Below are 14,718 nucleotides of genomic sequence, written 5' to 3'. Positions count from 1 at the left end.
TAGCCAGGTGATCCAAGTGAGAAAAGCCTTCAGTTTTCTCATTGAAGCGACAGGGTGGGGTGACTGTGAATCTTAACTGAGAGATGGGAGAGAATGTGCTTCTTAGTGCAGTGCCCAGCACACAGCCCTCGATACAGGTGGCCAAGGTTATTATCAAAAACCACTTCTGAGCAGTTGCCACCCTACCCTGCAGCAGGAGCTCAGGGAGAGGGACTTGAGGAACAGGCAAGGACTTCCCTGTCTCTGGAAGCTCTCAGCTGGCTGGGGCAGCAGAGCCTGTAACTCAGTAAGACTAAAAAATCCTTGCCTTAGTAGGTTCCCAAAGCAGCCTGAAACAGGAGGCTGCAAGCAGACTTTACATGGGAGGGGATCCCAAGAAGCAGAAGGGAGAGAACTGGGAGAGAGACAGTGGAGGGAGAAAAGCCAGTATAGAGTGCGTGGCTGGGCTGCTTGCTGCTGTGGGTACCCCAGGCTCTGTCCTCCCGGGGCCAAGGACTGTCCTCCAAACTGTCCTGCTAGGGGATGGAGTGCCTGGGACTTCACCCTGAGGTTGAGGCTTGTCTCCTGGGGCCTGTCTTCAGCTTTGTGCTGGGTCTGTATGCTGCCAGCAGCCTTCTGTGACTTGGAGACAGCAGAACAGAGATGCCAGTGCAGTGCTTCGGGTAGGATGCCGGCTCAGAAGAGAACTGTCCACCATAACCGCACAGAATCCTGGTGGTATTCCAACCATGCCTGGCTGCCCGCCCCCCGCCCTGGGGGAGAGGTACAGATGTCTCCTACTTCCACCCACTCAGCCAGCCAAGGAGCTCCTATCCCCGCTGGCATCCCAGACAGCTCACTGATGGATCCCCATTGCTGACCTAGCCTCCTGAAGCAAACGTGCTTTCCTTGAGGACAAAGACTGGGCCTTCCCAGGCCTGTGCACAGGACAGGAGCTCTGTCACCTTGAGGTCTGGTGGTGTGATGTTGTTGAGATGGCCAGCCCACCTGGTGGTATAGAAAAGGCCAGATCTCTGTGGGTCTCCAAACACCCAACTTAGGAAAGGGACCCAGGTGTGCAGGGAGCCATGGCATGTTTTTGAGCAAAGGAGTGACCCGTCATTGGCTATGGCCACTTCTGCTGTTACTAACACCTGTCTTGGTCGTAGCTGGTGGGATTTCTGATAAAGTGGTAAATTCAGCCTCACCTCACACCTACTCCATCAGCAGTGTTCAGGGTCTGTTTAGTGAGCAGTTGCCTTTTTGAGCAAGACATTCTTTTTTTATCAGCAAGCATGCTTCTCACTGCCCCTAACATGGTGAACCGAATTCTTAGCTGCTGCATTGTTAACTGGCTGACAGACGTGTTAATCTCCCCTCTAAAAGGATGAAATGCACACTTTTTCAAAGCCATGTGACCTGAGTTTGACAACAGAGACCCGGAATCTGCAGTGGCTCAGTGGCTGGGCTGCAACTGACCGACCTTGTGCTCAGTCATCTGCAGAGAGAGCGGCTCAAAGAATTGGGGGCTTAAGGGGCAGGCGTGCCTGCTGCTTGTCCTTTGTGCAGAAAGCTCCCCCTGAAGAGTTAACAGGGCCTAAGAAGATTCCAGAGAGGAGTTATTTACCAGCATGGCCTTCATTCCAAGTCCTGAAAGGAGGTGGATTACCTGCCTGTTTGCTGGAGCGACACCTGCGGAGGCGGGTCTCCCAGTATTAGACCTCCACAGACCGGCAGCTAAGTCAGCCCAGATCTGAGATGTAACCAGCTCCGGCTTCAGAGGTGCATTCAGAGGGATGAGGGCTGGATGCTCTGGCTGTACACGGAAAGGCCTGCTAATCTGTCGCCCTCTTAGGTCTCTGCTGGGGCGCACATGGGAACAACTGAAGGGGGGCAGGTCTGGCAACCAAGAGAGTGACTCTAACCTGACCGATGATTTAAACATACGTATCTAATACTGCTCTCTAATACATATTCTAATCCAGCCTACATGTAAAGGTCCCTAGGGATGAGGATTTACCCCCTTGCCCATAGCCTACCCGAGTCCTGGAGGCCTTGGCCCTTAGGACTGTTTGCTCTGCCGAGTCTACCTCCACTCCCTCTGAGGTCTCACTCAGCAGTTTCTGCCTGTAGCTCCTGGGCCCCACAGAATCTCCAAACAGATCAGGCTCACCCCTCCTCCACAGGTCCTCTTCCAGGCTGCTCTTCTCCAAACTGAGTGTCTTCTGTCCCTCCAGCCACCTCACTGCAGCCCGTGCTGTGAACCTGGGTATCCCAGTTCCCAGACGGCTCTCCTGGGACCCTGGTCTCTCTTTTCAGGCTCACTTACACCTGAGCTCCTCCCTTGCCAGGGGCTGAGCAGTGCAGAGGCGCTGAGGCCACCTCCTCCTCCCACCACGGCCCCTACCTGCCTCTGGGCCTTCTTTTCCTACCCGCTTCTGCTGGCCTCTCTTCCCTAGCCTCAGGACTTTGCACTTATTTTAATTCCAGCACCTCAGAAAGGATCTGGCACTGGGTGTCATGATTACTCATTGAACATTGAACACTAGAGGACTTCCCAGGTGGCTCAGTCGGTGAAGAAGCCCCTGGAGAATGAAATGGTATCCAGTAGTCTTGCTTGGCAAATCCCATGGACAGAGGGGCCTGGGGGACTACAGTTCATGGGGTTGCTAGAATTGGACGTGACTTAGTGGCTAAACCATCACCACAGAACACTAGAAATTCTACTTGCATTATTGAAGTACTGTAAGATAAAAGCAGTTTTTCTGGAGACTACACCAGCCTGTTATTGATTCTGAGATTATGAACAACTAAGACCACCCTGTCTTTTGCATCAGTTGCTGTAATTCATATCTATTCCATACCACATAGATGCTTTTTGGACCCAGGAATAGGAACTTAACAGCCTCTTAATTGGAGTAGTTGATTATTCAGTAAACATTTATTGAGCATCTCCTCTGTGCCAAGCACTGTTCTTTGTGCTGAGGATAGAGCAGTGACCAAGCCAGACGTGTACCTTCTTTCCTGGAACTTACACTCTAATAGTGAGTGACTGACATCAAACACAGAAGCTCCAGCCAGACGTGAGTGTTCTAGAACAGAGGCAGGTGCTCTGATGGGAATACCTGCAGGAAAGGGGTGGAGGCGGGAGGGTCCTTCAGATGGCATCGGCTTCTCCTGAAGGAGAGGGTTGATGAGCTGAGATGTGCAAGGCATTCAGGGATCCACTCATCAAAGGAAACTGCCAATAGAAGCCACGTAAGGCCCGCACTTCTTGGAGAGAAAAAAGCTTCGTCTAAATTATTTCATCTGATTGATGACTGTCATTTATAACTTTATTGCTACTTCTGTCTTGGGTATTCCTTTGGAAAAGGTGTATGGGTTCATTACATATTCTAATGTGTTGTCTATAGATTATAAGATAAAGTCAAGCATGTACCTGCTGATACTTTTTAAGTTGACCTGTCTTTATACTTAGAGTGTGTTGTGTGTTAGTTGCTCAGTCGTGCCCGACTCTTTGTGACTCCATTGACTGCAGCCCACCAGGCTCCTCTGTCCATGAGATTTTCCAGGCAAGGATACTGGAGTGGGTTGCCATTTCCTTCTCCAGGGGATCTTCCCAGCCCAGGGATCAAACCCATGTCTCCTGCACTGCAGGCAGGTTCTTTATCGACTGAGCTAGAAATGTCTCTTAATAGTAGGCTTCCCTGGTGGCTCAAATGGTAAAGACTCTCCTGCAATGTAAGATCCCTGGGTTGGAAGATCCCCTGGAGAAGGAAATGGCAACCCACTCCAGTAATCTTGCCTGGAGAATTCCATGGACAGAGGAGCCTGGCAGGCTATAGTCCATGGGGTTGCAAAGAGTCAGGCATGACTGAGCAACTGTCACTCACTCAAGGCACATCCAGAAATAAATTCCCTTCTACAGAGGGTGATAAGGATCTCAGGAAACAGTGGCATTCAGAAACCACGTTAGCACCTGCTAGTCCCAGAGGATGGCTGTCCTGCACTACAGTGGGTGTGTTTTCTCTGCTCTCCTCCCCTGGTTGTTGCTAAACGTGCTGATGAGAGAAAGTGGGCAGCTAGAGAAAGCCCTCTTCCCTGACTACAAAAAAAGGGATCAAACAGGCAGCCTCTCAGCCCCACCCCAAACAGCCGCAGCCACAAGCAGCTGACTTTGCAGGCTTGCCCTGGCTCTGGAACGCGTGTGCCCAGCACTGGCCTCTTCTCACTGCAGACAGCTCTGCAGGCTGAACCCTGGAGCTGGGAGGTGGCCAAGATGCCAGCCGAAGTCTGGGATTGTGGGAGGAAAATAACAGGGAGGGACCCTCCCAGAAAGTATAGGGAAAGGCCAGCTCAGGAAACAGAGAGAGACAAAGTGGGCCTGACCTTCCGCCACGGCTCTTCACGGTACACGTTGCCCAACCACGCTTTCATGTGCGTCTGCATTTCTGGAACCAAATGTTCAGTGAGACTGTAATAGAAAAAAAAAAAGTAGACCCAGAAATATGCTCGTACGCTTACAATTTTGTGCCACTGTAGACATTCGAGGATAACTAAATCCTAACTCTAAACCCTGGCTCCAGGTTATTCTAAAATTTAATGCAAGCCCTCAAGGAGAGAAGTCAGGCAACTTCTTTTTTTTTCCTTCTGGTCTGCATTTAATTTGTTTTGAAGTTTCCTACTCTAAGGAAAATGTCAGTGAGATTTACAATTTTTCTTCTTTACCTTATAATTTGAAATATTAGACAGCATCACACATGTTCATATTATTCTTATTAATATTGCCCTTTATTCCTATGTACTTCATGTATCTTTGATATTTGATGCAATCCTCTTAGCAATGCTGAAGTCATTTGCAATAGAAGTTTCTTGTTGTTTTCCCTCAAGTAACTTCCTTTTAAACAACCATCGGAAGGGACAAAAATGGAGACATCTGAAATCTCAGGGCATTCTTTAGAAGAGCCTAAACACAACACACTCACCCCACCAGCAACACAAAGGCAATGAGTTTTCCAGAAAGCTTGATCATGTCTGTTTCAATCCACTATCCCAGTGGTTTAACAAGACACACCTTTTATGTTTAACACATGTGGCACCTATACAAATGAGGGCAAATAGTGCCTTGAATATGATATGTGCTCAAGAGCCAGTTCATCAGCTGGATGAATATGCATGTTGGTGCCTGTGCATGTGAGTTGCTTGTACTGGAAAGCATCTCCCAAGTTTAAAAGAAAAATAGAGAAAAAAAACATTTTTGTCCCCTGCTCCTTTCAATTCACAGTGTTGGAAATCAAGGGATATGAGTCTAAATCCTGGGCTGCCCTGCTTCCTCTCTTTCAGCAGAAATAGAACAGGAAGATGCTGGCACCTCCAAATTATAGCAATGGCCCAAAAAAGCGAAAAGTGGAGAGAAAGCAGGTGCACTGGGCCACCCCTGCAGGAACTAGGGCAGACTGAGCACAGAGACAAGCGGTTCTTTCGGCTGGAGGAGAACCTGCATGCAGCCCCAAAGGCTGCTGCTTTTTAGGGGCTTGGTTCCCAGGTGCCCTTGGGCCCTCTGGCCCTGCCTCACAGATGGAGATTTTCATCCTTGCCCTCGGCTGCTTGAGAAAAAGCCAGTCCTCTGAAAGGAAGTCTCTAGTGCTTGATTTGCCTCATATCGCACGTTTGATGATTATGTTTATAAAATTTAAATTTCATATCCAGCAGGCTGATATAGGATTGCTTTAAGCATTTTCTTTTTCATTTTAGAGTGTCCTTCCGCTCCCCGCCCCCCCCCCCCATTTAGCTAAGATTTTTATAATTTTAAGGACTGTTTTAGTCAAATAATGCAAAAATACCTTCACTTGAATAGGCTAGAAAACTGAAAATGAACAAAAGATGCCTGAGATGTGAAAATACTTAAGGACCATCAGCTATTATACTGTAAAGGAAATGTTAGCCATGTGATCCTGCTTGCTCTTCAAAATAGGAATTTTAGACAAATGGGTTTTCAGTTAAACCAATTTGAAACAAATTTACACAGAGCCATTATATTTGAGCTACCAGAGCCTCTTGGTGTGAAAAAGTCACTGCTGAACATGGCTAAACCCACTTCCTCCTTCCTAGTCTTGTTTTTGTTTATTCAATTAATCAATCATTGGCTAACTTATTGTATCAGGGATCTGCGAGGTATCAGGCACTGTGCTAGCAAACAACAAAGAAACTCAAGGAAACAAGGAATACAGTGTAATAGCAACAGCCATGGGAACATCCTCAGTCTTCAGGGAGAGGTGGTCTGGGAAGGCTTCCTGGAGGTGGTGATGCCTGAGCAGATTGTTGAAGGATGACTAAAAGATCTTCAGGCAAAGAGTTGGTAACTCTCATTCTAGGTGAAGAAACACCCCCAAAGTTCCATTTGTGAAACTGCAAATAGTTTAGAGTGTCTAGAATGTGGAACTGGTAATGAGGGGGATGCTGTGGCCAGGGGCTGGGGTGTGGAGTGCTGAGCAGCCATCAGACTCCAAAGTCTTGCGATGCTCTCTAAGAGGATCAGGCTTATAGATTTTTGGTTTGTGGTTACCATAAGTTTTTGATATAGCAATTTATCTACATACAAGACTGGTCTCTTAATTTCAAATGCATGTCCAATAGCCTGCATTTGTACTCTCCTCTTCTCACAGTTGCTGGTTTTGAATTCGTATTTGTGTGGGGTGATTTCCTACCTTTACTGTACATTTGCCTTTACCAGTGAGCTTCCCCACTCATAATTTTCTTACTTCTAGTTGTGGCCTCTTCTTTTCCATCTAGAAAAGTTCCTTTAATATTTGTTGTACAGCTAGTTTGGTGGTGCTGAATGCTCTTAGCTTGTGCTTATCTAGAAAGCTTTTGATTTCCCTATCGGGTCTGAACAAGCCTTTGGGTAAAGTATTCTTGATTGTAGGTTTTTCCCTTTCATCACTTTAAATATACTGTGCCACTCCCTCCAGCCTGCAGAGTTTCTGCTGAAAAATGAGCTGATAACCTTACAGGGATTCTCTTGTATGTTATTTGTTGCTGTTCCCTTGTTGCTTTTAATATTTTTCTCTTTGTCTTTAAGTTTTGCCAGTTTGATTAATATGTGTCTTGGTATGTTCTTCCTTCAGTTCATCCTGTATGGGACTCTCTGTGGTTCTTGGACTTCAGTTACTATTTCCTTTCCCATATTAGGGCAGCTTTTGGCTATGATCTTTTAAGATATTTTCTCAGGCCCTTTCTCTCTCTCTCTCTCCTTCTGGGACCCCTATAATGTGAATGCTGATGCCTTTAATGTTGTCCCAGAGGTCCAGTAGACTGTCCTCAGTTCTCTCATTCTTTGTTTATTCTGCAGCAGTGGGTCAAGCTTAGAAAGGGTGGAGGAAGGCAGTCAGGATTTGCAGCCTGTGAGTAAATGCTATCAGGCTTACACGTGAGGAAGACATCTCTGGCACATCCTCCTCCCCTGTATCAGCCCAGTGACTGCTCTGCGCTGAGTAGAGGGAGCGCAGCAGAGGATGGGACTAGTGGAGGTGGTGGTGCTAATGAAGATGAAACCAGCAGGCACCATTTTAAGCCCCTCCAGAGCCTGTCATTGTGCTGAGTATTTTATATCTATGTTCGCATTTGATCCTTATGATAATCATGTGAGGTGGGTGTCATTATTTCCACTTCACAGACGAAGAACTTGAGGCTCAGAGTGATCCAGCAAATTCTCCAGGGTCTGTCGTCTGACAGGTGGCCAACTGAGGCCCCACTCACATTGGACACTCCTAAGGCCTCTGTACCATCTGGCGGGAGTCCTTGGTCTCAACGTCCTTCCCTCCTAATGACACTGACACCTCTCATTTACTTCACAGACTGCCTTTGTTTTCCATTGTTTCTTTCCTACCCTCCAGAACACACACCCAAGACATCCTCTGGTTCAGCCCTTATGCCAAATACCCACTCGTCTAGTTGTGACAGGGTCCCGCTCCTTAGTGCCAGCTCAGTGCAGGTGACTGGGCCAACGTCCATCAGCCACGATTGAAAGCCCAGCCCACACCCTGAGAGTGATGGATTCTTTGGGCTTAGTTGTCACTGCCCTGGAAGTCTGCACATCAACCGAGTCTACAGCCTTTCCCTCCCAGCTCCTCTACCGTGTTCACGAGACGTACGCATCCTCAGAGACTCACCCTAGCCGTTATACTTGCCCTCACCTGAGCCAGAGAGGAATCTGCCGTCTTGGCTTTGGAACTAAGACCCCAGGGGTTAGCATGGTCTAACCATGGTGGTTAGCCCCATCTGACCCAGGTGGTGGGGTCTGGCAAGCACAGGGCAAGGGAGGGGCCTGTGGCCTAGCTACCTGTCCTCCTGTACTTCACGAGAGTCTACTCTCATGCAAAGGATTCTTGTCTTTATGTGTGGTCTTTTAAAAATATCTGAATAAGGGTCTTTTAACTTGTTATCTGGGGTTCCCTGGTGGCTCAGATGGTAAAGAATCCTCCTGCAATGTGGGAGACCTGGGTTCAGTCCCTGGGTTGGGAAGATCCCCTGGAGGATGGCATGGCTCCGCATTCCAGTATCCTTGCCTGAAGAATCCCCATGGACAGAGGAGCCTGGCGGGCTCTAGTTCAAGGGGTCACAAAGATTCAGACATGGCTGAGCGACTAAGCACAGCACAACCTGTGGTCTACGAATCCTAGTTAGCCACAAACCTCACCTGAAACTATATTCAAAATCTTGTATAGATGAACATACATGTATTTTTCTAGAAAGTTCTTAGCTTTCATAATATTCAAAAGGAGGCCTGGGCTTCCCTGGTGGCTCAATAGGTAAACAGTCTGCCTGCAATGCAGGAGACCCAGGTTCAATCCTTTGGTCAAGACGATTCCCTGGAGAAGGCAATGGCTACCCACTCCAGTATTCTTGCCTGAAGAATCACATGGACAGAGGAGCCTGATGGGCTACAGTCCATGGCGTCTCAAGAGTTGGACACGACTTAGTGACTAAACCAACATGACCCAATCACAATAAAACAGCAGCTCAGAATTGCTGAGCACCTTGTATGCATTACAGTCTTCACCTTGGGTAATCCTTGCCATAATTCTACAAGCTTTTATTTTTCTCCTGGGACGGATAAAGTGAGGCCACAAGCGGAATAACCTTCCCCAGTGTACATAGCCAATCAGCCATGGTGCCGGGCTCTGCTAGCATCTGATGAGCCTGCTGGTCTGGGTACCACCATTCTCTACTATCTGTTGGACTTGGTCTCGAAGACCCTGAGGCGTGAGCACAGGCCCTCTCCAGAGCCGCGTATTCCAGTGGTATCTATACCATGTGATAAGAGGGTGCTAGTGTTCACTCTCTGCCCTCAAACTCTCTCATCACATGGCTTTCAAGGAAAAACGTGAGCACAGACTGCAGTATACTTCTGCCAAAAATATGACTTGACTGATATTAACCATATATTTTCAAGGATAATTCTCTTTCAAAATAAAAAGTAATCATTAACCAGTCCAAGTTCGATGCATGAAATGGGGCACTCAAAGCCGGTCACTGGGACCCAGAGAGATGGGATGGGGGAGAGGTGAGAGGGGGTTTCGGGACAGGGGGGACACATGTACACCCATGGCTGATTCATGTGGCAAAAACCACCACAATACTGTAAAGTAATTAGCCTCCAATTAAAATAATTAATTAAAAAAAGATGAGGTCATTAGGGTAAGCTCTAATCCTATACAACTGTGTCCTTATCAAGGGGGAAAGAGAGACCCAGAGACAGACACGCAGAGGGAAGACAGGGTGAAGACATGAGGGAACTTGAGGGGGAAGGTTCGCCCTCGCAACCCGTAGATGGAACCAACCTGCCAACACCTGCATCTGGGACTTCTGACCTCCCGAGCTGTGAGATGATGACTTTCTGTCATGGAAACTGGGTACTAGGAGATAGATACAGTCATCATCATCATCATCACCCACAGCAACATGCTGCTCTTGAGTATGCCTTCTCTCTTTCCCGGAAGGAACAAAGCCTCCCTGGAGGAGAGAGGGACCTCTTTGTGGAGTTCAGATTACCAGATTACAAAGCAAAGGTCTGATTTAGTACAACTAAGCAGCGAGGTGGTGGCTAGGCTTGGCCCTGCCCAGTGCCCACTGGTTAAAGGCTCAGCAGACGCAGCCCCGCTGTCCTCAAGCCACCCTTCCCAGCCTGCGTTCCCCTCCTTCCACCTGGGACTCGAGAACCCACTGATTCCAGCAGCTGCCTTCTGCCTTTTCCTCCACAGTATCCACTCTATGCCTTCCCCTCAAAGAAGGGTGTTGCATTTTATTTCTTGTTATCGAATAAGCTGGGTTGGCTCTCCTAATTGTCTGCAATGTGTTTGCCCCTCCCATTGTTAGGTAATTGTGCTGTCCACACGACTCCTGAAGCCACTTAACATCCCTGAGCTGTTGTTTGCGACTGACCGGCTGCATCCAGACCTTGGCTTCTAAGCATCTCCTAAGAAGATGAGCCCTACCTGAGCTGGAAATCCCAATACTGTTATCTGTTAAAATCCAATGCCTCCCAAACCAATGTCCCTGTTACTAATCATGGTTATGACTGAATGTTGCCCAAAGGATCTTCATAACCACACAGTGAAGTATTGCTGAGATTTTTTTTTAAATCATTTTTCTAAAGGCATCAAACTGCCTTTCAGCTGGCCTAATTCATGATAATGCCCATTTATCCTTACCCCTCTCTCTGTGATCTTTCTGATTCCACCTGCAAGTTCATTCATTCTAAACAAGTGCCTGTCAGTGAGTGTTGGTAGATTACAAACCGTTTGATCTGCAGATGCTCCAGGAGAAGTTAGACATGCTTTAGAATCATGAGTGTCAGGAAAGTTTGGTTTTCAAGATAATGTAGCTGAGGAGGGAACACTGCGAATGGGATCTGAGGCTTTGTTTCTCTTTTGAGCTGAGACATTTCTGAACAGGGGAGGAAAGGAGGGGGTCGGCTAGGGCAGTGCCGATCGTCTGCCTCTGTTGTAAATCTCCTGCCTTTACAAAGAGCTGCATTGTTCCTGTCTGCTTACTGGGCAGGGCTGCCAGCCTGCCTGGAACAGGAGTGGGAGAGAGGTTGATTGGAGCACTGTGACAGCCCAAGAAAGGTTTCCTGTCCTTCCAAAGGAAGGCCCCAGTAAAGATATCTGGTCCAGGAGGTCTAGGTTGGAACCCTACCCCTATGACTTATGATTTCACATTTCTACTGATTACACATTTCTACTTTCTTTTCTGTAAATCTTAGCCTTCCTTCTAGCCATAACAGAAAAACCTAGACCCACAGAGTGGAATTATATAAGAACTCCAGCAGACAGGAACTTCTTGGAACCCATACATTTGTAGGTGTATAGTTGATGGAAATTTCTAGTGTCTCTAAAAGATGTTTACAATAAAGAGGGAAAGCTGAAAACAATGACTAGTGTGAATTAAACAGGTAGAAGAAATAAAATGTAAACCAAAATGTGTCTCTACTTTTAGTTCTCTGCAAAACACTACCATTTTATGAGAAAACTGTGAAGTTGGAAATCATTTTGAGATGTCATCAAGGCAGGCTTTCTTGACCCCAAGATTCTTTATTTTGTCCAAGTATGTTTTCCACCTAACACTGGTTCTTTCATGGTGCTGAAATAGTGGAGGCCCCAGATGCTTCATTCATTCTACTCAGAAGTTTGAATTTGAGTAAGGGAGAAAATGGCAGATAGCCCCAAAGAAATGATCATTAAAGCAAAGATCACTCTTTTTTAAAATGAATAAATAACCTCTTGAATTCCCTGGCGGTCCAGTGGTTAGAACTTAACATTTTTCTGCAGTTCCTTGAGTTCCCTGACCAGGGAACTAAGCATGGCCAATAAATTAATTCATTCATTAATAAAGTAAATAAGTAACCTGTTGTGGGTCTCCAATCTGTATTCATTTGATCACTCATTCATTCCCAACTCCCCAGTGGCACGTGCCAGACAGTCCCCAGCGTTCCAGGCCAGTGGGGAAGGAGGCTCATCCTGGACCCCATGTCTCTCACAGAATGCCCATCTGGTGCTTTTCCTGAAGCTTGGGCCCTGTGAGAGGATCTGCTCAAGGTTAAGTTTTAAACCATATGTCTATATGCAAAGGAAACTTTCAGAAAATACAAACCTCAAACTGCTAACAAGCGGTTCCCTCTGGGAAGGAGTCTATTATAGAACTTCACTCACTCTCAATATATTTGTGTCATTTGAATATTTTCACAGTAGATGTATTGATATATTACTCTTGGGCCTTTAATGTATTTTTACAAGTTGATTTCCTCTTGTATAAAAAGAATATTCCAAAGCTTCTAATCTGAAGTGGTAAACAAAGGACGTTTCTAATTGTAAATGTTACCCATCATCAGTTACTGTGTTCCCCAAAGGCTCACAATACTAAATTAAATATAGCCAAAGGCAGTCTCTGAGTGGTGGGGGAAACATCAAAAGTTTAGTTTATAATCATCTTTTTCCATCTCTGTGGTCACTGGTTGTAGAAACTGAGCTAGGCAGACAATCAGATAGCAGAAGGCTTTGCAGGAAAGGTGAGCTGAAAGAAGATCGTGGTGACCAGAGTTTGCTTTGAATAAAAAGGTCGGAGGCACAGGACAGGGTGCTGCTCTTGAATGAAAAGCAGGAGTAAAATGAAGACTTGGTGTACATCCTGCAAAGGGCCTTCAGCAGACAAGGAAAAAGCAGGGACTCCAGAAGGAGCACATCTGGCCCTGGGTGGAGGATGGGGTGGGGGGTGCAGGGAACAGTTGTGCTCTTGGCATCTTGTGAAGCAGCAGTGGTTAGAACAGAGCTCCACAGTCTTGTCTGGGATTGAGTCTCAGCTCGCCACTGCCAGCAGTGTGATCTCCAGACCTCAGCGCCTCCATCTATAAACTCCAGGGAATAATAATGATTGGTCCCCACCTTGTGAGAGGGCTGCTGTAGAAGGATCCCATCCCTAACACAGCTAGCCTGTGGCACTGAGCAAGGTGGGTTTTCACTCCTGGTTTATTTATTGTAACAGATAAAGCTCTGTAATTCCTAGTGGCCTTTTCCAAGCACCATCTTGACTTACCAGCAGAGACTCAGCGGGGCAACCCCACACCACCACCCCACATCGGAGTTACCCAAGGTCTCATTCCTAAGGGATTTCACCACAAGCTTGAGCAACAGCTTTATCCTCCACAGGGTATAAAGTGAATGTTGAAATCTCATTTTTCACCAGCACGAGGGGCTCACTGCAAGCAGGCCCACAGCTCTGGAACCTGGGATTCGGGCAGGGTGATGGCCAGGTGCTGACAGGGAGCCCCAGGCCGGGAGCAGTCAGCCACCTCAGCCCACGACTCAGTGCCAGGCTGGCTGTAGAGTGTTCGGATGGTTTTGATTTGCAGCAGGGAGGAAACCTGAAAGCCAGACATCTCTACAGACGAGAATCTGGTGCTGAGGCAGACGGGCTGTGGGCCGTGCTGGCCCCTGTTCCAGCCTGGACGTCTTTATTACTGAACTGGGACTGGAGGCTAGTGAGCAGCTGGCTGATGGCAAGAGCAGATGTGGCCTTGGCAGCCAGGCAGGCCTGGGCCAGGGAGGAGCCACAAGCCCAGGGTAGCAGCAAGGGAAGCCTAAGGGAAGCCTGATGAAGAACACGGGGCCAAGACAGGGAGGGCCCGCATCTGCAAGCCAGAGGAACAGAGAAGCGATGGTGGCTTGCAAAGTCGTGAGCTGGCAAAGTCATGAGCTGGCTGCCTGGCGTCTGGGCATCAGGCAGACCTGGGTGGAGTCTTGAATCTGAATCTGCCACTTAGGAGCTCGTTTTTCTGAGCCTCCCTTCTCTGCATCTGTAGAAGGGACTAAAGATGGATTGTGGGGTTGGTGTGGAGAATGAAAGTTATTTCAAATCCCCCTCCAGTGCTGGAGTTTTCAGTCAATAGAAACAATGACTGCCTGTGTGATCCCAGCTTTCATCTGTCCGAATCTCAGTTTTCTCATCTTTAAACTGGAAGTGCTATCATTACCTTCCTTGCAGGATTCTTCAAAAGATTAAAGGAGATGGATTATAGTCTGGCATACTGTAAATGCTCAGTAATTCTGATTCCTTTCTTCACTCCCCTGAACACACACACACACCTTTCCCTTCTTCTACCCAGGTGGTAGGGAGGCCATCCCCTACCTAGGTAGGAGGGGACCGTCCTCAGTGCCATGTGATTGCAGATACTAAAAACAAACAAGGGATTCAGAGATATAATGAAAGAGAGGAACAAAGGTAATGAAATAGGAAGATAAATTCGTGAGAAGAAAACATGGTGTACTCTAGAACTATAAATAGTCAGCCTGAGACAGTGGACAGGAGTGGAACTCAGGTGGTTTCTAGCCAGGGGTCAATTTCTCTCTTCCAGAGTGGCCTCCAGCGAAGCATTATCCCCAGGATGGATGAGAACCCTGAGACTCTTTCAGCTCGAATTTCTGAAAGGAAGTTTAAGAGACCGAGTCCAGTATGGTGGGGAAGTGAGAGGCAATGGAGAAGTGCCAGGAGGTCAGGAAGGACAGCTCACGAGGGAGGAGGAGAGGTCTGCCTGAGCTCTGCAGATTCCTGGAGCAGGTGGAATGGAGAGGCAGCCAGGGACCCCTTATAAACAGAGGATGTCCAGCACTGCTCAGCACCACTGCAAGGTAAAGCCCCGGGGAACACTCATCTTCACTTCCAGAACATGGGTAGAAGACCATT

At 47.5% G+C, this 14,718-nt stretch overlaps 1 protein-coding gene across 1 annotated transcript in view; it reads left to right on the top strand.

Annotated features, from left to right (window-relative positions):
* The window catches only part of SCFD2 (sec1 family domain containing 2), a 395,759-nt gene extending 383,869 nt beyond the window's left edge, over positions 1–11,890 (top strand). Inside the window, exon 9 of the mRNA XM_027544495.1 lies at positions 10,357–11,890. Coding sequence (XP_027400296.1) covers positions 10,357–10,449 — 93 coding nt within the window. The 3' untranslated portion in view covers positions 10,450–11,890. The remainder of the gene's footprint in view (positions 1–10,356) is intronic.
* The last annotated feature ends 2,828 nt before the right edge of the window (positions 11,891–14,718 follow it).

Source organism: Bos indicus x Bos taurus, chromosome 6 (assembly GCF_003369695.1).
Source record: "Bos indicus x Bos taurus breed Angus x Brahman F1 hybrid chromosome 6, Bos_hybrid_MaternalHap_v2.0, whole genome shotgun sequence".
NCBI lineage: Eukaryota > Metazoa > Chordata > Mammalia > Artiodactyla > Bovidae > Bos > Bos indicus x Bos taurus.
This window is presented reverse-complemented; position numbering and strand designations above follow the sequence as displayed.